Genomic DNA, 26,803 nt, shown 5'->3' on the forward strand with positions numbered 1-26,803 from the left:
ATCTAAATAGTTTATTTTATCAAAACTACTTATTCATGAACAAATTCAAACTCGTTTCAAAAAAATTATTTTATTCATAAACATAGTGGACATTGGTAAGACGTAATAAATAAGTAATTATATAATCACAGGATATACGATTGCTGCACTTTCCTTTTGAATCGCTGCGAAATGAGTTAAAAAACCAAGTCTTTTGCCAGCGATTATAAAATCGCTGGTAAATTAAATTGCTGTCAAATGACTTTCTGTTTTTTAATTCTTTTGATAGTGATTCAAAATTCGTTGTCAAAGACGCCATTTTTAGTGACGATTTTTAATTTCTGCTACAGTATATTAGAAATAGCTGAATAGTACCAGCGATTGTCCAGCGAGTTTGTAATCGCCGGCATATATAATGGCGGGAATTTTTCTGCTTTTGCTGGCGAATTATAATCGTCGGGAAAACTCCAATATGTTGTAGTTTTTACTTACTTTTTTTTTTTTTAAATGCGTGACATTTATATTCTATGACTGCAAATATCATTTCTGATAGTGTAAAAACATGCAGATAAATTACAAAGTCGAAATCAGTTGGTAATGATTTCCATTTATTTAAGCTTAAGCAATACCAAACGCGTAGGATAATACAAAGTAGCTCACATCTTCGACCAGTACATACGCACAAAACACATACACACACACCATTTATTATACAAAGAAACATTACGTAGACGCACTACGCCACTTATTTTGCACCAAAGTCCAGAAGACGTGCTGGAACCTTCAATGCTTACTTGGCCTGAGACTCGGAAAGAACATTGAAATGAGGGGTTAGCGAAAAACATGATTTCCAAAAACAAGATTAAAAATTTCTTTAACGGAATCAAATTTAGTAAAATAATAGTACCAGAAAGCGAGCCTTGAAGGTTTCAAGATGCTCATTGGGATCAATCTTTGTTTGCTTGTAAGCATCAATTTTGTGTACCTCCTGCAAGAAGGTTAACAAGGTCAGTTGCCATTCAAGAACCACGAAAATTTACGCTTCTTTCAAAGATCTTGTGCAGCAGGTAGTGTTTGTTTCGGTCTTATTTTTTTATTTTTTATTTTTATTTTTTTATTTTACATATATAAATTTTAATTTACAATTTAAATTATATAATAATATTTTTTTAGACCTAAAAATAATTTTTAGGTCGTATGAGGGCATCAGTACCCTTGAAGTGGGCACGCGGAAAGAGAAGGGGGGGAGGGCGGGTGGGGCAGATGGGATGTCCACCCTCACCCCTCGGCACCGGGGTGGGGTGCAGGGAAGGGGTATCGCCCTTAATGTAGATGCTGTGGATTCAAAGATTGAGTAAACGAATTCAAGGGAAGGGATGAATGTCAAGGAGCAGCTCTTAGATGGAGATCTAAATTGACTGTAGATGTGGTTAAGTATTGTACCTCGATCCATTTTGCAAGTTTAGGCCTGCCTGCTGTGATGTCATGCTTCCACACCCCAGAGAAGAAGATTTGGAATCTTTCAAAAAATGTGATATAAGCTATGTCCACCTGTGGATCACATAGTCCAACCAAAATTAATTAGGGGAAACGCACAGCATTACAGATAAATTAACATGATGATTTTCTGTAGTCTGATACATTGAAATAAATTTCTAAATGAGAAATGTACCTGCACCAATAATCAACAAAAAGAAAGAACTACAGCACCAAGAAAAAAAGGCAACACAATCAAGAAATTAAACTTACCAAACTGAATTCTCCCAAGAAGAATGGCCCGTCATCGAACTTATGAAGAGCCTCTTCTATATGATCAAAAACAGGACCTGATGCGAGTTCAAGGTCTTAGTCAATACATTTGCTACACGAAATGATATCCCTAAGCATCAAATTTCTATGACTTACCAGATTCTTTTATAGGGTCTCCTTTGAATGATGAAAACACTGTCTTGGTGAAGGTGTCAGTGTAGGCTATCAACTCTTCAGCAAACTCCTTTTTAGCTGGATCCTACAACACTTCCCATCACTAATTAGCTAGTCATGTTTTAAGAGAAAAGGAGAGAGAGACTTTTCTCGTCAAAGGCACAGATGAATTATGCAAGTCTTACATTGGGTGAAAGAGAAGGCCCCTCAAAGTTGCTGTCTAGATATTTAATTACATCGAGACTCTCTCCTATGATTTTTCCATTGTGTTCCAACGAAGGCACCTGTTATATGGATTATTCGATAATTGATGAATAAAATCTAGCAACACAATCAGGTATGTATTAAATATCTAATACCATCAACATATATAGGCATAATTTTCTTAGAAAATTTTAACCGTGTTTGCAGCGTAGACTTTCTCCTTGTACCAAGCAGGCCTGCTTTGAAGCTTAATTGCAACTAATTTGATACTGTCTTGTAATCCCTGCACCTCAAGATATTCAGCAACATAAATATTATGTGAGAAAAACAAAAAACAAAAAAACAAATGACCCCAATAGAAAGGAAAAGGAAAAATGATCCCTAAAGGAGGAAAGGTATGTAAAACTAGAGCAAAACAAGAAAATGGTACATAGACACTAGATTAGGAAATCAAATTAACGGAGGATAAAGAAATGATAACAACCTTGTAATTTCTGGTGATCCATGCACGCTGTGCAAATGGGCAAACGTAAGCTATGTACAACCTTCGATGGAAAAAAATGGGTCCAAGTTCATTTTAGCACACGGTATAAATTATAAAATCGCAAAAAGAAATATAGTGATGATAGTGAATCAGAGAAAAAGAAAAACGGATCAGCATATATATGACAGCGAAAAAAAATTTAGAAGAGTAGAGTGAACCTCGTAGTTCCATCAAATAGAGGAGGTGGCTCGGAATTGGCGTCCAAGGACGGGGGAAGATTCTCTTGCACGCTCCTGCACAACCCAGACAAATATAAAAATGAACTATCTCACAAATTTTGACAGGAAGTTAAGAACTCGCAAATTAAGGGAACCCCATATGCAAAAACCCGTTGAGACTTGAGATGATGGAAAATCGATATCGGGAAGTTTGCATTCCGAAACACTTACGCTGTAGCCATTGATGATGATGATGGTGATGTTGTCCAGAGATCTTATCCTTTCCTTTTATGTCTTTCTTTGGTTGCGGGATTGTCCGGATACCTCCTAGATTTTATATCGATTTTCCTCACCAATCTGAGGGGCAATGGCGACCTTTTCGTACAGCCCTTCGAATCAGTGAAGACGTGTGCAGTGACGAATCGTGGGCCTGGAACGTGGGGCACAGAGTGAGGTGTCAGATGGGGGAAATAATAATAAAGCCATGCCTGACGCACGAGGAACTCAATCACTTGCAGTTTTGGCATTCAGGCCAACTGCAATAGCCTGTGTTTCCATCCGACTTCCGAGGCACATGTAAGGATTACCTGAAAACCAGCCACGTTGATTAGTTTCAGAATTTTCCAAAGCTTTATAAAGCTTTTGCGATGTTTTTTTATTAGATTTTATGTCGATTCACATCCTATTTTTAATATATTTTTTAAATATTTTTAAATATTTTTAAAAATTTAAAAATTTAAAGAACAAACTTATAAGATATATTAACATTCTTCTTTATGTACGTAGCTAACAAAATGAGAAAGTAATTGAATTAAGATTATAAAATATTTTAAAATTTATTTTTATTGGATTTTTAAAAGTAAGTAGGTTAGTAGGTTCGTTTGAAAAGTTATTTAAATAAAATTTGTAAGAGATTTTTTATAGGTTTTTATGAAAAAAGAATTATTTTTATTTTTATTTTTCCATGCACATAATCCTACTTAAATGTTTAGATGTAAGGGTTTCTTGAAAAATGTTTTTTTTTTATTATAAAATTAAAGAGAGGGCAAGATAATTAAAAGATTGCAATATAGAAAACTAGCTCTTCAGAGTTGAATATAATTCACCTCAAATTTTTTGTATCTTACAAATAATTCGGAGATACCATTTTATAAGTATAAGAGATAAAGAATATGAATAAGTGATATATGAATTAATGAAATACATTGATAAATTTAGGAATTATAAGAGTTGATACATGAATAAGCTAGAATTCTAAGAGGTGGAATCTAAACGGTTATCCACCAAATTCATGTATATATTTATAGCATTCTACCTTAAATGACCTTACATAAAGAACATATCTTGTTAAAAAATTGGTAAGCAAAAATCCAATGGAAAACAAGGACAAAGGAAAAGAGTATAATATCCTTTAGGATTGACAATATGTAACACGACTCATAAACCCAATATAAATATAATACAAAATTAGTGGGGTTGAGTTTAATATAAATGTGTTCGGATCAAAACGAGTTGGCTCGTTAAGGGTCAACCCGTTTAACCCAAAAATCAACTCACAATAACCCGTTTGAAAATTTTATTTCAAAATTACAATTTTATTATTTTTAGATTGTAATATTGGTATTTCTCAATATAATTATGTTTTTATTATTGGGATCATAATTTTTTATCTATGCTTATATTTGTTATTGTAGGGTTTGTAATATTGATTTTATTATAGGTTAAAATCTGAAAAAATATTGATATTTTTTTGTTAATAAGTGGTCTTATTTTTTTTAAAGATATTGTCGCTACTAATAAATATGAATTTTAACTTTTATGTGAAATTATATTAATCAAGTCAAATGAGTTATGCGAGTTAGTTTAACCCATTTATATTGAACGAATTAAAATTAGTCGAGTCGTGTCGTGTTGACTCATTTCCAATTAATTATTAAACAAATCAAAACGGATGATACATGTGACGCCTCCAAATTCTCACGCCCGGACACGGGGAAATTGAGACGTCCGGATGATGACAACCCGGGTCACCACCCTAACGACGAGTGCCAAGTGTGTGTAAAAGCAACAAATGTGCAAAGGAAACGCAGCGGATAACGAAAGTCATATAACTAAGTACCAGAATTTTTCTTAATATAATACAAGCTGTTCAAAACATACATAAATAAAATATTACATAACACAAATATAGTTTTAAATACAGCTACAAAACATTACTTCAACTCAAAACTCCGGTGGAGCCGCATCCTCGGGCTCAGCCTCCTCCTCCTCCTCGAATCCTGCACCAAAATCTACGGAACCAAAAATGGTACCGCAGGTAAGTAAAATCCAAACACCACCAGATAAAAACATATAGAACTCAAACAATATGCATGAAGTAATGCCAATGCGCAAAACCCATAAAAACATATTTTTCCACACACGCCAAAAATCTCATTTGGCCCCAAAAACACATCCTTTCCAAAAAACCACGCCAAAAGTCACATTTGGCCTCTATAACCGTCTCAAACCAAAAACTATTTTATCTGTATGCACCATGACCTCCCCTAGGGGTTATCCGCACACCCTGGCTCCAGTGCCACACCGCAGAGTACCACACCGCAGAGTACCACTACGCATGTGACACCTAACGAGCGATGCCCAGTTCCACGCCCCGCGTGTTCATAGCCAAGCATCCTCTAGCCCTCGCCAGCGAAAGGCCATGGAGTCGGTGCGTAGAGCGATGCCCGGTTCTGCGCCCAGCGCGTTCATAGCCAAGCAACCCCTAGCCCCCGCTCCCGTCGTCGCCTAGCGACAACCCAGGGGACATCACTCAGTTTATTCTGCTCCCGAGTAACCAGAGGAGCTCCACCGAGATAATACCCCATCCCGGCTTGGGGTCGTGATACACACGCACCCGTAAGTCCATTTACGCCAATACACAGGCTTTTTACACTTGAACAAAAACACATGTGCATGCACCATGTAATGCCATATCAATGCACAAAAATAATCAACCAACATATATCAATAAAACAAGCAACTCCGTCTTCCATCCATCCGACCCCCGAACTCCTCGGACTCAGTCCGGAATCAACCAACCAGCAGATAAAATATTTATTGAATGAGCAAAATATATTTAAATCTAAAAGTAGAGTTTGGAAAATACTTACAGCGCTATATGGTATTTTTAGAAAGCTCGCGGTGTTGCAAACGGCGGAGGAAGAGCAACGTAACAGTGTAATTTACACTGTTGTCGTGGGTAATAAATTACCCATTTTTGAACGGGGACAAACCAAGGCTCGGGATTGATAGGAAATGGCCTTGAGATATTTATGAAGCTAAGGGAAATGAGTTTTGGCCGTGGGTGGTGGTGGAAATGGCGGTCGAAGGCCAAAAAGGGGTGAACGGAGTTGAGCTCGTGGGAGCTGCTCCGGCAACGGATCGAGGCCGGAAATGGGTGGTTTAGGTCAGCAAGAGGTAGGGGAAGAAGCTGTGAAAAGATGGTGGCCGGAGGTGGTGCGACGACGCCGAAAACGGTGAAAAACTGTATGGCTTGAAGGAACTCGTGGCGGCTAACGGTGGCTCGGATAGAGGTGAAACTTGGTGAGGATGTTCACCGGTGAGAGGGGAAGAAAACTGGGTGGGTGGTGTAGGCCACGCCACCGGCGAGCGGTGGTTCTGGGCTGCGAAAGCAACCGGCGATAGGGACAAAAACATAGCAGGTGCAGCGACTTCCGGCGGCTCTCGAAGGCTAACGGCTGGTCCGATGGCTCTGAAAATTGGTGGAGATGATCTCTGGTGGAAGGGGAAGAGAATGATGGTGACGGTGCACTAAAAGGTAGCCGGACGGCGGAGAACGGGGCTGACAAATAGGCGGCAATGGAAGGAAAAAAAAAAAAAAAGGGCTGCTGCGTACGCGGGAGAGAAGGAAGAAGAAAGAAAAAGAAAAGGAAGAAAAAGAAGGAAAAAGAAAGAAAAAGAAAGAAAAGAAAAGGGAAAAGAAAAAGAGAAAAGAAAAGAAATGAGGTCCAATCCTCACCTCTGGAGTCCAACAACTGATCCAACGAAAATAAGTTTAAAAGCAATAAAACTAAGAAAATATTTTAAACACAATGTAAAGCTAAAATATAATAATTAACTAGTAAAAACAAACTATTTAATTTTAAATCCAAAGACAAGCTAAAATAAATTAAACAGCAATTTAAATTCAACAGCAATTAAAATCCAATTAAAATCCTATAATTTAAAATAAAAGAAATATTATATTAATTAAATTAAAATATTCCTTCAGTGAAAAATACACATAAAAACGGGGTGTCACAATACAACATGCTCCATTATTTAAATAAATCATGTTAGGGCTTGAAGATCTGACTCATTTATCTTAACGAGCCGTGTTCAGGTTAACTCATATTCTTATGTACCTTGGAATGTTTTATGATTGCTTCATTAAAATCTTTTAAAGAAAAATCAAGTTAAAACAAAAAAACAAAAAAAACCCTTAGCAAAGGAAAAATAATACAATCTGTATGACTATTTTTTCACTCAAAAGTATGTAGAGTTATAATAACTTATATGAAAGATCATTAAGTTGACGCATTTTAATGTCGTGTGTCAACTTCTTAAATGTTGCAGATGGTAATGATTTAGTGAATAGATCAACCAAATTATCACATGATCATATTTGTTTAACATCAATATTACCTGTCGTTTGAAGTTCATGTGTATAAAAGAATTAGGGTGAAATATGTTTTGTTCTATCACCTATATATAACCTCCATTGATTTATGTGATACAAGCAACATCTTATAATTTTATTGAACTACATTTAATTGTATATAAACCACAATTTTCTTGATAGTGTTGAATTATTGATTTTAACCGAATACATTCTTGACTTGTTCAATAAAATAAAATAATCTCTGAGTGGTTCGAAGTAGCTATTAATATTTGCTTGACATATTTTTATGAATAGTAGTATTGTCACAAATAAATAAGTATTTTGTTCGTGATCTTCCTTTACGAGTATCGAAAAGCTAATTAGCTCTATTTAAATGCTAAGAATATCTCAAATCATCTATGAATAGTAGTGAAATATATAGTTTGAGAATAGTAGCAAATTATTTGTGAATAGTAGTGTAGTATAAGAATAGTTGTGTTTCCAAACAGACCCTATGTCAATGTTCCATGAAGGTAGCATAAAATATGTTTGATCGTATTCTAATGCCTTCAAGTTGGTGAATAAATCTATCTAGTTAGTACGTTTATTGAAAATGCAAAATCTAATTATGTGTAATTTGTAAGTTACATCAAAACACTAATTGCACTAAGATACAGTATTATATGACCAAGAATTTCTTTAAAGTTTTCTAGAGGGGGTCCTTTTTTATATCAAGTGATCATATAACCATTGAAGTATATAAAGAATGAGATTTGTCTATGTAAATAACCATTGAAGTATATAAAGAATGAGATTTGTCTATGTAAAACTACTTCATGACTTTTTCTGTATATATTGACTAATGTACCAAAATTTTATTTTTCCTAGATCTTTAATTTCAAACTCAATTTTTAAATAAGTTATAGTTTTCATGAGTTCTTATGGAATCCCAATAAGATTTAAATAATCTATATATACTGTAATAATAGCAAATAAAAAATCTAACATTTTAATGAAAACATATGGGCAAATTGGATTATTTTCAAAACTTTGTTTTACTAGATATTCATTTAGATGATTTTACCACATGCATCTAAATTGTTTTACCAATATAAAGATCTTTGTAACTTGATAGAATAAATAATTTGAGATTTTGAATTACATGCGTCAAGCATTTATGTCCTTCACAGGCTTTCACACACACACACACACACACACACACACACACACACACACACATATATATATCTCATTATCTAATAACCCATATAAATATACTGTAACAACATCTATGAAACTATCCACTATACGGGAATATCTTTCTTCATAATGAATGCTAGGTTTCTGCGAGAAATTTTGTGCAAGAAATTGTTCTTTATTCTTATAATTTCATTTTTCTCATTACATTTACATATCAATGCTCATTTATATCCAACAAGCATCATATCTTCAGGTGTTTGGGCTACAGATCCAAATACTTCATATTTTGCTAATGACATCAATTTTGCTTGAATTATTTCTTTTTGTTTTGGCTAGTCATTTTCATGTCAACATTCTCTGAATTTTTTTTTTTTTTTTGTTCAATTTCATCATCACTTCATATTATATTTACTATTTAGAGCAACTTAAATGTAAATGTGTTGACCACAACAATTTTATTTCTAGCGAATAATTCTCCTAGTCTTATATAATATATTGATATCTTGTTATTTTCAAGCACATTTTTTTCTTCAAATGATAACTCTTCATGATATAACTCTTAGAAAATTCCGCTTCAGAAGATTCTATTCGATGATAGTTTTGTACAAAAAGTTAAGTTGTCTCTATTATTTTTGTTACTTTTTTTGTGGGTATAATTTTTTCAAAAACATTGATTTATTTTATCTATACTTTGATCCTCTAGATTGTCTTACTTCAGTGCCAATAGGTATTCTACACTCCAGGCATGTCTTAAACTCATTAGCTATTGTATTACTTGATTTTCCTATAGGAAAATTGATCTTTACTGAAATTTTAGCAGCCAAAATGTGAGACTTGCTATTTTTTATTATTAGTAAAAGCACCAGGTAATTAATTTGCAATAGCTTGCAAATAAATAATTTTATAAAATTTTAGTTCACGTTGATTTGTACGATGATCAAAATGAGATAAAGTCAAAATGTTTCATATAATTTTTTTTATACTACTAGCAACTTTACTTCCCCAATGGTTGGAAAACTGTTTTATCAAATTGATCATTTTCAAAACGTGCCTTAAAAATATCTCCAGTTAAAAATTCAAGGTATTTAATAATGGATGAAGAATCAAAACCATCAAAAGTTTCAAGTTTTCATTGAGGACCCAACTTGGTACTTTGGGGAGTTGTAGTCGAAACATGCACAACACAACCAAATGTACGAAGATAAAAAAAACTTGATGATTAACCAAATGCAAGTTGCAATGGAGAATATTTATTATAAGCAGTAGATCTTATTCAAACTAATGATACAATATATAAAATTACATTTTCCCAAGAAGAGATAAGTAGCTTTGTTTTCGAAAGTAATTTTTGAGCAATTAATTTCAACCAAATGTTAAATATTAATCCCAACTAACGTATAATAATCCTCAAAAGTTTTGGATGTAAATTCTCCTGTATTATTCAATCTAATAAACTGAATTGAATAATTAGGAAATTATTTTTGTAAACTGATAATTTGTTCAAAAAGTCTAGCAAAACCAACATTTCAAATAAAAAGTAGACAAGTATGTGACCATCTAGTTGATGCATCTATCAAAACTATAAAAATATTTAAATGGCCCACATAGTCGATGTACAAGTCCACATATATCTCCATAGACTCTTGTTAAAATGATAGAGATTCGATAATTACTTTGGAATAAGATGGTCTAATAATTAGAATCACTTAGTTCTAATTATCACTAGGTAAAATATTTTGGTTCTTTAAATGACCCACATGGATAATCACTTGGTAAACTAATCTTTTAGTTTTTTAAGGGATATCCATAGGAATTCTTAATTATTTGATGCATCATGATTGATTCCAAATGACCAAAACGATCATGTTAAAGCATAAAGATATTTGGATCAAAGAACTTTTGGTACACAGCTACATGTGATTAAGTTGTTTTTATTTTTTTTATAATATAACCCAAAAAAGAAAGCTGACAGCTCTTCTAATATGAGTTCTTAGCCCCAAATTTATTTTTGTACTATAAAAATATTCATAACTACATTGAATAATGGTTTTAACATGATAACAATTAAGATGAATATCCTACAAGCTGAGCAAATTTTTTTCTAGATTTTGAAGAATATAAAGTATCATCAATTCAAAATTTTGTTCCTTTTAGTAACATGATATTAGAGTTCTTCCGAAAAATTTAATTAGATTTGATTAACCAGATATTTTATTGATGCTAACTTTATTTAATATTAAATATTGAAAATATTTTTTATACGTAAGAATTGTGTGTTGTACAATTATCTACTAGATGCATATTTACACCAATCATCTTAGAACTCATATATCCTTATAAACAAAAATATGTATAAAATTTATTAATGTAAAAGAAATTTAACAAGATGTATTAAAAGATATAGGTCCACTAAATGTTTAGACGTACGAAAAATACATGACAAATATATTTTCATACAATGCCTATGATATTTATTTTCATATTTTTTTATAGGCTTATTTTACAAGTCTTTGTTTTCATCTTGGTTTGTCATGGTTTAGTCCTGCTTATAGTGGTATATTGCATTTCTCATTGAAAAAATGAGTATGCTCTCCTTGATTTCAATAGCTTTTCTACCATGTCAGCGTCCACGACTACTCTTTATTTTGTTATGATGACATAGTATTTTCATTAAGATCTCATTATTTTGTTCAGCCACTAATAAACAAGATATTAGTTTAGAATATTTAGTGAACTTTTGCACTCAATACTACTACTACAATAACATATTTGAGACATGAATATGTTATATGTTTCATTTCAAATAGGGATGACAATTCATGTTCGCAGGTCATGTCTAATCATGGACATCGACTATATGGATCAACCCGAATATGAACCATTTAGTTAAACAGATCAGAAATTAGAACACTAACACGAATTATTTAAATAATGACGCGACCTGCATAACCTATTTAAGAAGTAATTAGAAATAGGTAAACTCCATACAATCTATTTCAGTCCATTTTATGTAAATGAGTTGAACTAACTCGCATAATCCTTTTGACCTGAATAATATAATTTCAAATGAAAGTTAAAATTTATATTTATTAGTAGCCACAATATCTTAAAAAAAAAAAACTACCTACTAACAGGAAATATCAATATTTTTCAAATTTTAATATATAATAAAACTAATATTATAATCCCAACAATAACAAATATGAGCATATTGACAATACCGATAGGTCTAACATTACAATCTCAACAATGAAAAAAATAATCATATTAAAAAAATATTAATATTGCAACCCAACAATAATAAACATAAGTATCTTATAATAATATCACAAACCCAAGAATAACATACATAAACATTTAGATACCTTTAAGAATGTTGTCAAGTGTCATTGCTCTTATTAATATCCAATTCTATAACGTCTTCAGTTAACTCATTCAATTTCTTTTCTTATGTTCCTATAAAGCAAAATTGAATCATTAAAGTTTCATGTCAAACAAGATTATTGTATTGAAAGCACTACAATTAGTTATTTATTAAAATAGCAATGACATTAACTTACTTGCCATACAATCAATCTCTTGTGCAAACTAGTGTTTCAACAATATCTGATTTTAGTACTCTCCTAAACTGATAAATGATATGTCCACCAACATTAAAAGTAGATTCAGATGAAATTGTAGAAGGGAAACACTCAAAATCTCATGAACCATATAAGCAAGATTAGGGTAATGAAATTCATTTCTTTTCAAAATCCAAGAATATCAAGGTCTGCATTTCTATCCACTCTAATTTCATCCAAATAGAATTTCAATAGACTTTTTTGTATGTGGACAGTAAGATTATCACTTTGAAGTGAATCAAATTCCTATACACAAAAAAAAAAAAAAATGGTCTTGAATAAGTTTTAAACCAACATGATATAAAACAACAATATAACATAAGTTGTTGAATAAAAAAAATTTTATTTTACCATCTTGTAAAATCTTTCTAGCTTCTAATAAAATATTTGAATTGAACTTCCCATATAACTCTATAAACATTTGTTTCAAAAGTTGTGCCTAAATTTTTGGGAGCACCAGGACTATGTTTCATGAAAAGAGATGTCAATTTAGCACTAACATGCAAATATTCTTGGAAACTATTTTCATAAAGCTTCTTATAAGAAAATACAACAAATTAGTACTTGTATGGAGGACCTAATATAACTGCTATAACCGTACTTACCCGGTATTGCAATCTACCCAATACTTTGGTACCCATTTATTCAGTCAGGGCCGTTACGTATTTTCATAAATTAAAACAATCATTTCATTTCCTTTCATTCATTCATTCAGTCATTTCATTCATTTAGTCCTTTTCTTTTAATTTATTCATCAGTCCATTCATTTCATAAACATCGTTAAAAAGCATAAGCTTAAACCTCAACATTTAAAACATCCTTTGAAATCATAAACATAAGCATCGTTTAAAACATCAATCCATGGCATCATTAAAGCATCATTAAACATCATTAATTCATGGCATCATTTAAAACATCAATTCATAGGAACATTTTAAAACACTTTCTTATTGTCATTTAAAGCATCACTTAAAACATAAGACATAAGCATTAATATTTCTTTTCGTGAAAATAAAGACAATAGATACTACTTATAGCCATCCATCACATGTATACAATTGCATACTTTAGGTGCATAAAAAGGGCTGCTAAGAAGGGCCGTTACATGCATATACCTTTAAACATTATACTTAGCATTCTTTCATAAAACGTGGTTCATGTCATTTCGTAAAGAAAAATCATTTCATTTTCATTTTCATATTTTTAGAAAACTCTAGAAGGGTATGAACAGAATACTTACCAAGACTCCATGCCATACTCATTTCATGCAGTCCATTCATGTGCGTGTCAAATAGCAACCTACATGCATACACATAGCCTTAGCATCATTCTTTATTTAGTACATAAACAACAAAACTAGAAATAGAACTACACTTCACTTGGAAACACTCTCCTTCTATCATGTGCTCTTACATACCCTTTACTATGTTAAAACTTTCGGGATCCTTTTACAATCACTACCTCTTCCAAATTCAATGTCTTACATTGAGTGCTCATCCACTAACGTGAACTTCCAAGATTCACCTTAGGGTTAAGACACTAAGACTTTCGTCTTACTCTTCCCATTAACTACATTCTGATGCATGACTCTGACCGACTAAGTCACGCATCCGAATCATAGACAATACACACTTCACTTCCTTCATGCATCCTAACTCATACTTCATCCTCATTCCTATCCATACATGCCACATGACTTTAAGCCAACTCTAAGGCTTAAATATCGTGTACCCATACTTAGGACAGATTATCCATTACATATAGTAAATCTGTCTGGCACATGTGTCTAACCAGATTACACACGTACCTTACCCCCTTTTATCACCTAAGATCAACTTATAATCCGTCACACGCCTGCTTGTAGGGGTGTTCATTCGGACCAATTTTTTTTCATGTTTGGTCCGAAACCCAGAACCCGGGTGAATCCGGGTGGTTATCCTCCTAGATTATACCTGGGCGGTTGAGAAAAAACCAAATCCGATTACGGATCTGGTTTTATGACCCGTTAATTCGTAACAAGATTAAAGTCCCAGATTTTTTTTTGGCTGAAAACGCTGTCGTTTCTTTCTTACATTTCATTTACTCTCAACTCTCTTGAACGAATCATCTTCACTCTTCTCTCAATGCTCATCTCTCAAGTTTTCTCGAATCCAAAACCCTAGCCAACGTAGCCATGCGATTGTGAATCTCTGTCTCTATCTCAAAACCTGCAGTATGTTAATCTCTCTCTCTCTCTCTCAATCTCTGTCTCTCTCTCAGTTTGGTTGGATTCATTTTTCCTGGGTTTGTGTTTGCTTTTCGCTTGGGTCTGTTTGGGTTTATATTTGATTTTTTGGGTTTAGTATTTTGTGAAGCTGATGTTTATATTATGTTTTATATCTTTTCCTTTTTTCATGCTTTTGGTCTCTTTGTCTCTGTCTCTCTCGGTTTAGTTTGATTCCTTTTTCTGGGTTTGTATTTGATTTTCGCTTCTATTTGGATTTGTGTTTGATTTTCTAGGTTTAGTATTTTTTGAAGCTGATAGCTCGATTATAGAATGGAACAAAAAAAAAAAGGTTTTTGACAGTGTAACGTCATCCCTTCTCCTCCCCCACATCAATGAAGTTTTCATGTAAAAAGACAGATGAAACTTAAGTTTGAAACTTAATTTCAGCATCTGCAACTTTTATATACATAAATGCACAATATTATGGGGCCACAATATGAGATGATTGGGTTAATATGTCTAATATTAAAGGAGACTTTAGCTAAAATATTCATGGATTAGAATAATATTCCATCAGTAGAAACTAATGATTCAATTTGTTGAGGGATCAAGATTAGACACTTCATTATCTTGTGGTGGGCCAAAGATCACTATATATATATATATATTTATATATATCATGGATCATGACTAAGCTCCTAGCTAGCTAGTTAGTTTAATGTTGACTTGTAACTTTTAAGCAAAATAACTAACCCACTTGATTATTATAAAACTGATAGCAATAATAACTAAATCCAAAGACAAAGGTCACAATCTTTGGTCCTTTGATTTGGGTGGTGTATACTCTTATTCCAAACAAAAAAATCTATCCCAAAACTCCTTGCGTGGAAAATAGCTAGATATAAGTGGCCCACAACATTACTCTTAATAAAGTAAATTAACAAACATTCAAATGTTTCTCACTAATCTCCCATGCCCGTCTGTCACTGAATCATGGATAAGTCGCTATGTTCATAGAAAGCTCATGCAATGAGGCAATGATAATGATGACCGTGACTTTAAAAAAATATATATTCTAAATTCGAGCCAAATAGCCAGATCTAAATCAAATAAGTGATGGGGAAAAATAACGTTTTTTTTTAACCTTTATAATTAAGATGTGAACACGTATTTTTCATATATTCAGAACTTGAGGAGAGTGTAAAGTGCAAATGTTGTAGTGCAAAATTTTTATTCTTTTAATCTCTGTATACATAAGGTAATGTGACATTAGACAATGTTTTTCACCTTTAACTTTTATGTTTATTTGGGATTAATTTTTTAAGTGGCATGCTTAGTGGCTCGCTGCTGCAGCAACGTTGGCATGCTTGGTGGCTAGCTCCCTTGCTGTCTATGTTCATATATATTTGCTAAACTAAAGTTTGCATAATATTTATTAAAGCTCTAAATTGCACAATATTTATTATATATTTTTTTTCTTAAAATAGATGGACTTTAGTTTTAGTGGTAGTGTTAGTAGTTCTAGTTCAACTCATATTTCATTAGACATGGAGAAAGACACTAGTCTTTTAATGCCTTCCTTCATGAATACTCCAAACCCCAGGCGAGCACCATCTCTCCCCCCAAAACCAAAAAGAGCCAATAAGGCTACCAACCAATCTTATGTATGGGATCATTTTACAAAGATTGAACTTGTTGATCCTATTGCACCTAAAACTCAATGCAATTATTGTTTCAAGATTTATGGATGCCATTATAAAAATGGTACTTCATCAATGTTACACCACGTAGAATATTCTTGTCTAGAGTCTTCCATTAGACAGGATAAAAATCTTGAGAATGATAAGTCACCATCACACATTGGAGTTAGAATAGATGATAGATGATCTAGTCCTCAAATGTTAGGACAATATGATAGTGAAAAATTAAATGCGATGAGTTCTAATTTGTTTATCTAGTGTGAATTGTCATTCAAGGTTATAGAGCATCCAGCATTTGTTAAACTCTTGGGTGATTTAGAGCCTAGACACGACTTGTCATCCTGAACTACCTTCCAAAAAGAGTGTATTAGTTTATACAAAGAGAAGAAGCAAAAGTTGAAGACTTTGTTGTGTAATCAAAGAGTTTGTTTGACCTCCAATATATGGACATCAATGTAAAACATGAATTATATTTGTGTCACATGTCCTTATGTTGATCAAAGTTGGATATTACACAAGAAAATCATAATGTTTTCAAGATTCCTAATTATAGAGGTGAGACCATTGCTTGGATGTTAGAGTCTTACTTGATGGATTGGGAGATTAACCGCCTTTGTACGATCACTGTGGATAATGCCATCTCTAATGATGTCGCTATTGATCATGTGAGGATAAACATAAGAGATAAGAAGTTTACAGTTTTGAAAGACAAGTTTATATATGTGTGATGTGCTACACACATTTTAAACCTCATTGTATGTAATGGTTTAAAAATTATATATGATGCTATAAATAATATTAGAGAAGCAATCAAATTTGTGAGGTCCTCATCGGTAAGGCTTGATATGTTTAAAACATATGCAAAGGAGCTGAATATTGTGTATGAAAAAATGATGTGTCTAGATGTTCCCACTAGATGGAACTCTACATACCTAATGCTTAGTATTGCTAAAAAATATGAAAAAAAATTTGTACTAATGGGAGTGAGGGAGTCACACAGCTTGTGGCACCTCCATTTGAAGATTGGCAAAGGATTCGTATTTTTATTAAGTTTCTAAAATTTTTTTATTATGCCATTTTGAAATTCTCCGGCTCATCTTACATGACATCTAATATGTTATTTCAACAAATTTCTACAATTGAGCACAATTTGAATAAAATGGTTAGAGTGGAGAAGATATGTTAAGGAGGATGGCGTCTAATATGAAACTTAAGTTTGATAAATATTGGGGAACACGAATAAGATGAATATGATTGTTTATGTAACTTTTGTCCTTAACCCTTGATATAAGATTACAGCCTTGTCATATTGGTTAAAAAAGTGCAAAGGAGATGAATGCGAAGTTAGAATTGAGGCCAATGTAAGATTGTTCATGAATCATTTGATTGAACAATACCATAAGTTTTATGGGCTAGATAGTGGAAGATCAAATATGGCACAAGTTTCAAGTTCCTCAAGTATTATTGGTGATGACTTGGACTATGAAGATTTTGATACATCTCTAGATCAATATCTTGAGGGGTAAAACAATTCAGTATTTAGCTCAGACTTAGAGAGGTATTTGTCGAATGTGATTGAACCAAAAGTACCTGAGTTTGAGATTTTGGATTGGTGGAAGAGGAACTCATTTAGATATCCCATCCTTGCGGAGATCGCATGTGATATATTGGTCATCCCTATTTCTACCGTCGCATCCGAGTCTGCATTCAACACCGATGGACGTGTAATAGACCCATACCAAAGCTCATTAGCACTAGAGACTATCCAAGCACTAATCTACACGCGAAATTGGTTGAGTTGTGAACTACTTAATTCTTGGGTGGTGGAGGAGTATGTAGAAGACGTTGACATCAAAGGTAAATGCTTTTATTTATTAATTTTGATTTTTTATTGCTAGTTTATCCATTTAATTTAATCTTTACATTTTTTTTCTTATTAAGGCAACCCTCTTCCTTCAATTTCAACAACTTAATTTTTTGTTCTTGATGGTGTGAACTTTGGAGCATTTGACTTTGCATACACTGCATATTCAATCATGGTATGAGGTTTTCTTCTAAGGCTGTAAATTATTTGAGTGATTTCTAATCACTCTTAAATAACATCTTTTTTTTTTTAATCATACTATTTCTTTTCAGAAAGGACCAAAGAGTGTTGAAGTACTCCAGTTGCAGGGAGAGATAAAGCAACTCTTGAAAGAGGCCAGTTCCTAATCACAGTGAGTGATTCGATAACTGACATTAAATTTCTACTTGATTGGGCGGAAGCTATTCTAAGTGCCTTATTTCATTTTATATTAGATCAAAACAACATTTCATTGGTTTAACATTTCATGATTCTTTTTTTAACCATTAATGGTATGTAACTATGCATCACTACAATCTTATTTTTCCAAAAGCTTTTCTTACACTTTGCTACCCAATGAGGATCCTCAACCAATAGTAGATTTTTGTCTACAAGTTAATATGCTTTATTTTTTTAATACAACTTAATATGCTTTATTTTTAAAATTTGTTCAGTTTCTATTCCTTGTTGTTGGAAGAGTTTAGATTTATTTTTAAATGAATACTTTAGCCTTAAATAACAATTTACCTTCAGAAAGTGGATGTTAAATATGGATAAAACTACATATCTTTTCTAAAATATCCATATATCTATATGATTTGCTTCTTTGTTGATTACAAGTCATCCACATTCGCATAGGCTACCAAGCTTAGGAGGTTAGCAGCTGACAATGAGAAGGCACTTGCAAATTGTGAAACTATCTGCAGCTTAGCTCATCAAGTTACATTTACTCATTTTATGGACATGTTAGCATGTATAGTCTTATCAATTTTAATTTCTTGATTGATTAATTGGGCAGTTTAAAAATTCATCCGTATTATTGCCCTGACCCTTTGTCAATCTTGACTCTATTCAACCCTTTGTAATTGATGCTGTTGTAATTGATTATAGTTTTCATTTTTCTATTGTAGTTGATGTTGTTGGCAACTTATGGAGACACGGTCCAACATAAAATTTTTCAAAATGGTCATCACCAGATTCAAGATGTGAAGAGTAGTGACATTATATTAGTTTAATTAGTTGTGATGTATTATTATTTATTTTATTTTATTTTTTCAAATTTATGTTTTGCATTGGATGTAACAACAATATTATCTATTTTACATTTTTATTGATTTTCTTCTTCAATTTATTTTTTTTTTTAAAAACTAAATCTAGGCAATTTAAACATAATATCATTTTTTTTTAAAAGTGCTATAAATTTTTTTCAAGTTTTAAAAAGTCTTTAAAAAAAAATTATACTAATAATCTGATTATAGGACTTCTTAATCCGGTTAAATTCGATTATATCAAATCTGAATATCCGAATTTTAAGTCAACAATCTAGATATCCGGATTGAACCCAATTATCCACCCGAATTCAATTCGGATTAATCTGGGCAGATAATTGCTCGGATTTTAGAATCCGGATCCGATTATGGCCGAATATCCGGATCCAGATCTGGATTAATACCAGTACTCGCTTGTGTAAACAAGCTCCATACTCTGATACCATCTTCTACTCAAATCCAGTGGGCAAGACTTTCCTACTTTCCAGCCATTACAAGTTCATCTCAACACTTAACACGAAAAGACTCCATTCACACTACACCTCTGTCACGTATCATAACTCGAGGCTAATGCCAAGTTATACCATGACACCCATCACTACGGCAAGGTCACAACACAACTGATTCAGGACACTGTTCCACAGTTCCCGACACTACACAACATGCTCTATGCTCCTCAGCTACACCATCCAACCTTCGTGACATGACATCCGGTGCATCATGACATCACACGAAGTACACTCATAGTGAACTCCCTTCCATCTATACTACGCCATGCATTACTATGACGCACACCACACGGTGCATCACTACACAACATGGAGTACACGTGTACTCCCTTCACAACAATATGCTGCATCACTACTTCAACACATACTTCACACCCACACTTCCCAGCACAGTCCATAACACTACACAACATACTATACAATTACGCCCAACACTTCCCTACCTAGTGAACTCCACAATTATCCACAACGCAATCCACAACAAACCGACTAACATCTAACATAAATAACGAGGGAGAGAGAGTTATGCCGTCTTTGGGGTTAACCCGTGAATTGCTTGCTACCTGTCATAGTCAATGGCGTCAGAAAGATCATGAGTGCTAGCTAAACTGCATAATGTAGTTATCAACTTTCTATGGTGACTGTCCACCATATAAGGTGGTTGTTTAAGCTTAGGGATGGGCTAGGAGACTTCAAGTGAGCCTCGTGGCGGTCTTGGAATAGCAATGAGAGGTGGAGCACAGTGGCATCTAGCCATGTACAATGTATCTGAGAGAGTGAGGGTGCGTGTGAGGCAAGGAAATGGCTAGGGACTATGGCTAGGCAAGGGGAGCTTAGAGAAGTGCTGGAGGAGCTATGGTGGCTAGGGGGAGGTGGCACCGTGGCTGAAGGGTGGTGGATCTAGGTTGTGGGTCATGGAAGACCCATGAGAGAGCGGGGGAGTGTGAGGGGTAGGGATTTCGGCTAGGCATGGGGATGGCTAGGGAAGTTTACCGGTGAGGGAGGAGGCTGTTGGTGGTGGTACAGTGGCATGGGTGGCAGCGCACGGCGGCACAAGGAGAACCCGTGGGTTTCATGTGTGCATACATGGGGTGATTCGAGGGAGAGGGAAAGGGCTACGGGGGAAGGGGAGCCATGCAGTGGTCGTCGGTGAAGGGGGGCCGATGGTGGTGCTCGATGGGGTTGGAGGTAGGTGATGGCAGCTCATAGAGGAGAGAAATGGCTGAAACCCATTGAGAGAGAGAGAGAGAGAGAGAGAGAGAGAGAGAGAGAGAGAGAGAGAGAGAGAGAGAGAGAGAGAGAGAGAGAGATGTCGTGGGGGAGGGGTTCGGTGGCTGGGTGATCTTTGACATGAAGGGGAGTCAATGGTAGTGGTAGTGGCCAAGGGTGGCATGGGTGGAGGAGAAGATATTCGGTGAAGAGAAGGGGGAGGGGAAGCTGTACGCAGGCTAGAGAGAGAGAGAGAGAGAGAGAGAGAGAGAGAGAGAGAGAGTGAGGAGAAAAAGGGTAGGGTTTGGGTATTTAATTTAAGCCCTTCATTTTGAGGTCTTCAAAAAGATCTAACGGTGGGCTTTAAATACTGATTTGAAAATACGTAAACATTGATTTAACTAAAAACATTGACAGTAATTAAGATAAGATATTATTTAACTAAATTTTAGTTTATAAAATATAATCTTTCATCATTAATTAAATGATGAAATTTTGCTAATTACTTTTAAAAGAATAAAACCATTTAATTAATTTAGAGTTTTTAACATAATTTCAATCTCATAATATTTTTAAATAACTAAAATCATTTAAATAAAATGATTTTCTACAATTATAATATTTTTGGAACTCTTCAAAAATATTATAATTGTCTTACTTAAAATCAAACTTGGTTCAATAGCACTGGAAATATCACGTATAAATATTTTCAAGACATTTAAAATATTTAAGGGCTTTAAAACATTGGGCTTAATTTAGAATTCGTTTAATATCTTTAAAAACACGCCATTGAGGTTTGGCACGTAGAACGAAATTTGTGACCATAAAAGAGAGAGGAGCGGGTTATTACAAGTAATATGCAATATTCATTACGAATTATTTTTTTTCTTGAGCAATACTATGCACCAAATGAAATATATCCCAAAAATTTTGAGACATAATACATAAACATGAAAGTGATAGACATTTAAGATTACAACATAAGTCTAAAAGGTTTGTAATCACATAAGTATGGGAAACTGAGCTCCTTAAGTACAAGCATAACTAAAGTGTTTACTGGATTAATCCATCGAGTAGCTCGTGTAACTCGATCATGGATACTATAATACCATCTATGAATCGGAGGATGGAGGCTATGAGCTCCTTGTCATGCCTTTGCTGCCTAATCGACCATCTCCAGTCTGCCTGCGTTCGTTGTATCTGCTGGTCTTGACTCATCATCCACCATTCCGAAGGAAACAATAGTTGAGACTACTACAGTGAGATTTGATTGCAAATCTCAACAAGTTAATAAAAAACTTAACTGACAATTTAAACATATATGTATGATAGTATAAACATAAATGCATAACATAAGCATGAGTAAGCTTGATGTAATTTGATAAATAACCTAGCATGTACTGACATGACGTGAACTTGAACATGAACTGAACTTGACATGACATGAATTTAAACATGGACTCAACTTAACCTGACGTGAACTTAAACGTGTACTGAACATATCTTGAGCTTGAAATTGAACGTGAAATATATGAACTTAGAATCTTGTTCAATAATTAAATATAATTAATAAAAGTGACCATATGGGTGCTACACGATTCCTCTTGAGTTATATGTTCTATTGATATCGCATTACAACACAGATATCTGCATCAGTTGTGAGTGCATTGACATACATACGAGTTTATAAATACCTACATCTGCATGAGTACGTATAACATGAAATTGAACGTATGGGGAGACACCATTAGCGTTAATGCTTGACTTCGCATAATGTAACGTGACATGTATGTGAAATTAATGACATGGCATAATCATGACGTAAACAAACTTCCCGTAACATGGCATAACATATAACAGACAAACATTTAATAACATAATAAATTATGTGACAGGTAAACATTTTGTGACAGAATATGATGTGTAACAGATAAATATTTCATGACAAAACATAATGTTTAATAAATAAACATTTTGAGAAAATATGTAATAGACATACATGAAGTGAGATGGCATAACATGACATATGCAATAACATAAGAACATAGGCAATTATTCTCTTATCAACACCCATACATAATAATTTGATAGTAAGTTAGAAGGTAACTTACAGTGATCATTGCGTGGCTAATTAAAAATGTGAAATACGAAAAATTGTAAGGAGAGATTTCTAAATGTCAGAAACTCCTCACTGACAGTTTAGAAACATAAAAATACTAACTTACAGTAAGATTATCGTTTTACCTCTTTACATGTGGAAAAATGATCATTTTATTTTTAATTTAAAGATTTCACATCCTAACTCCAAAACTCATCAAAATTTACATTCCTCATATCAATTTTGTTTTAAACCCAAATATTTAATTAGAAAAATTTAAAACACATCATAACTATGTCAAACATGCCTAGACCGAAACATGCATAGGTCAAATCTCTTGATTTTTGTTAAAATTTTATCAAGCCTCATATCTCATGCTTAAATTGAAATATTGCAACATACAAAATCATATCCAATGTTCAAATAACATACTAAGAGCATTGGTAATGGTCTAGCCAAATGCAAAGGTAAAATTTGCTTAAAACCACAAGATTTGCCTTTTGCTTTGTTATTCAAGATATAACCCTACATTGGATTATCCATCTATTGGCCAAAGTAATAATAAAATATTAATTTTTTAATAATAAGATTTTTTATAATCTCTCTTTTCATATTTTGTAATATACTAACCATATGTTAATTAAAAATTTGTCGGGACTCGAGAGTAGATTCACGAGAGAAATGAAATTGAAGCAGTTGGAGGGAGCAATATTTGGAATAAAATAATTATTTGCATATGAATAGTGTAGTGCCAAATATGACTTTCTTTTTGGATTTACTGTAACTCAAATGTTCAACTTCTTCCTTTTAACTAGTCAAATGCAACAGTTTTAAGAGAAAATGAGGCATATTTTTGGATTGACTAGCATTTGGCTAAGCCAATGCTAGTGCCCTAAAGCAACCAAGAAAACTTACATCACAAAAATCTCAAATCTCTCAAATGCAAAACTTCATGTTTTTAAACTTAAACACAACCATTGGTTCTCAAGGTGTTATCTCTTTTCTAACAACTCCAAGAACTCCAAATGTTCAGTAACATACTTCCAATACATTCATAACACACTCTTAAGAACTATCATACTTTGAATCATCAAGCCAAAACTACAAAAATCTCAAAAATCTACCTTAAAGCATTCAGCCTTTACACTTTCACCAAAACCGAATCTATATGATTTGGTTTTTTATCAAACCCTTTGATCTAAATTTTTTCATGAAATAAATCAAAAATCAACAACATCATATGATTAAAAATCAAGTCCTAGAATATATCTAAGCATTAAACTTAAGACCACATGGAAAAATTTGAATCAAAACATAGATCTATCCAAAAACCTCAAATATGTGACCTATCCAAACTCCTTTATGCATTAAAATTCATATCTTCAAATCCAACACTATAAATCCTCAAACTAACGTCCTAACATGTAAATCAAAGTCCAAGAAACATCGCATGTGAATATTAAAACCATTGGAGCATGCTTTCACAACAAAAGATTCAAGTTTAGTCAAAACAAAATTTGTTTTCAACCTTTCAGTTTTTAACTTTTTAGATCTAAGTAAAACTCTCATAAAAAACTTATAACATGCAACTAATCTTTATCAAACTTATATATTAGCATGTTATCAATACTCCATAAAAAAATCAGACCAAGATCTTGTCATTAACTTAGTCAAAATCATCAAAATATCACACACTGACTAGACTATTGCCCAAAATGACCTCTTCTTTCTTAAACCAATTGTTCACCCATCAAATAACCATGAAAATCAACATAAAATATACCATCAAAAACTAGACAACTTTTGTGAATGGCACTTTGTAAGTCAAAAAATCTGTCCTAGAGCTTCTCTGGTTTACTCTCCAAGAAATAGGTTGAAAAGTGATCAAATGCAAGGGGAATGGATATGGACCACTTTTAAACATCTAGTGTGGTGATTGTAGGTGTGTGAAAGACATTTGGAGTGATGGGGTGTCAAGCAAAACCAGCCCATGGATTTCTGCCAGCAGCTGCCGTGTGAGAATGAGGGGTGAGGTGGCTCTCGGCCTTCCCATCAAGCACTGTTTGGGGCTATGGGCAGTGATAGGACTGCCATGGCATGGGGAAACTTCTTCCACAATCTTTGCCTTGGTGGCTCAATTTCGTGAGCCTTAACCGAATGAGCTTCCATTTAGGGTTTCAAAGGGGTTTGGGTTGCTATCAAGCCCAAATCTTTTTTTTTTTTTTTTTTTTTTTGCCTAGTTAAATTACCAAAGTTTAAAAAGAATAAATAAGGATATAAGAACATGAATTTGAGTGGTTAATAGCATGTGAAAATAATTTAATCAAGTAATAAAATAATAAGCTAAAAGCAGGTTCAATTATGGTTTGGAAACAAACTTTGGGGTTTGGGGAAATTATTTAGGATTTTGGTTTTCATCATGCTTTTGGGGTTTCAATTGGATTTCAAGCATTTAGGATTTTTCTAGGATTGAAACCCTCTATGGTTTGGCACAAAATTGATGGTTGGATAGAATAGAGTTTTGCTTAGATGGCATGATCACAAAACTTTATTTCCTTAATATTTCCATCTCATGATTCCTTTTGGTGCCATATCCAATACTATTCACCAAGTGTGGCTAAGATATTATTAAGTGTCCAAATCAAATTTCTCTAATCTAATTTGGACATTTCACATTGTAATTTTGAAAATACTAATCTAGGTGCTAACACCAAAGCTACTATTCACTTAAAAAAAAGTAAAAAACATACTTTACACTGAAAAATCTTAAATAATCATACTAACCTCAGAGTGCAAATTGTTTATCAAAATTCAACTTTGAAATGCCTCAAAAAACTCAAAACGCATTTTCGAACAAGTATTATTCTGGAAATCAAAATTTGTTTTATTACGCTATAAAATCCTAAATATCTGAGACTAATGGCACAGACTGTTTCTCATTCTCACGCTTCTAGGTACTTTAAATAAATAAAATTGTGCTTCTGACACTATAGTGAGTGGTAATACTAACTATGCCGACAAACTAAAACATACACAATTTGGTCGATTTGTGAAAACTTTCGAATTTTCATGATATTCCTAAAATCTAAAAAAATTCCGCACTCGAATTTATGGTAGACTATTACAACACAATTGGGGGTTACGACAGTGAGACTTGAGATTGAGAGAGGGTTGGTGGCGTGAATGTGAGAGTGAGAGCCTCTAAGGACTAAGGGGGGTTGGGCACAAGGTAGAGAGGGAAAGATTCTTTAGGAACTTAAGGTTTAGTAACTTTCAGGGTTAAATAATAAAATTATAATTTTAAGATAAAATTTAAATATGTCATACAAGTTGATTGCGGGTTAACTCGTTTATTAATTATGTCTTAAAGGCCAACTCGTTTTGAGTCTTCTGACCTACACCCAATTATATCAACCCCAAACTTAATTTCGTATCGTCTTTGTGTGGGGTTTACAAGTTATGTCACCAATTTTTACCCCTAATTTAAGACATATCCTTATTAGAGGTTTTTTATATACACAATTTCAATTGTGAAATGATTTTTGTTTTAAAAAATTGTAAAGTTGTATTTATTAGTAATATTGCAATTTTAGGTACTTTTCAGAAGTTCAGTTTGGTAACAAAAAATTTTCATCTTAAACTCAAAATTCTCATTTCATTATTACAATTTTCTCAAATCCTCGTACAAAATATAATAAAT

General features: G+C 33.3%; 1 protein-coding gene across 1 annotated transcript; it reads right to left on the reverse strand.

Moving 5' to 3' along the window:
• Window positions 1-566: 566 nt before the first annotated feature.
• On the reverse strand, window positions 567-3,225 carry LOC122279381 (glutathione S-transferase L3-like). Its single transcript, XM_043090010.1, has 10 exons — window positions 3,040-3,225; window positions 2,809-2,883; window positions 2,591-2,651; window positions 2,303-2,389; window positions 2,088-2,186; window positions 1,885-1,987; window positions 1,729-1,805; window positions 1,423-1,530; window positions 887-967; window positions 567-778 (listed from the first exon to the last, which is right to left on the reverse strand). Exons 1-10 carry the CDS (start codon window positions 3,048-3,050, stop codon window positions 770-772), a joined length of 711 nt encoding a protein of 236 aa, XP_042945944.1. The 5' UTR covers window positions 3,051-3,225; the 3' UTR covers window positions 567-769.
• Window positions 3,226-26,803: the final 23,578 nt, after the last annotated feature.

Source organism: Carya illinoinensis, chromosome 10, assembly GCF_018687715.1.
Source record: "Carya illinoinensis cultivar Pawnee chromosome 10, C.illinoinensisPawnee_v1, whole genome shotgun sequence".
Lineage (NCBI taxonomy): Eukaryota > Viridiplantae > Streptophyta > Magnoliopsida > Fagales > Juglandaceae > Carya > Carya illinoinensis.

Excerpts from the sequence above, each read along its gene's own strand:
- LOC122279381 (XM_043090010.1), bottom strand. Across the intron at positions 2,652-2,808 it reads CTATTTGATGGAACTACGAG|GTTGTACATAGCTTACGTTT; the intron begins GTTCACTCTACT and ends TTTCCATCGAAG. Across the intron at positions 1,531-1,728 it reads TCTTGGGAGAATTCAGTTTG|GTGGACATAGCTTATATCAC; the intron begins GTAAGTTTAATT and ends TGTGATCCACAG.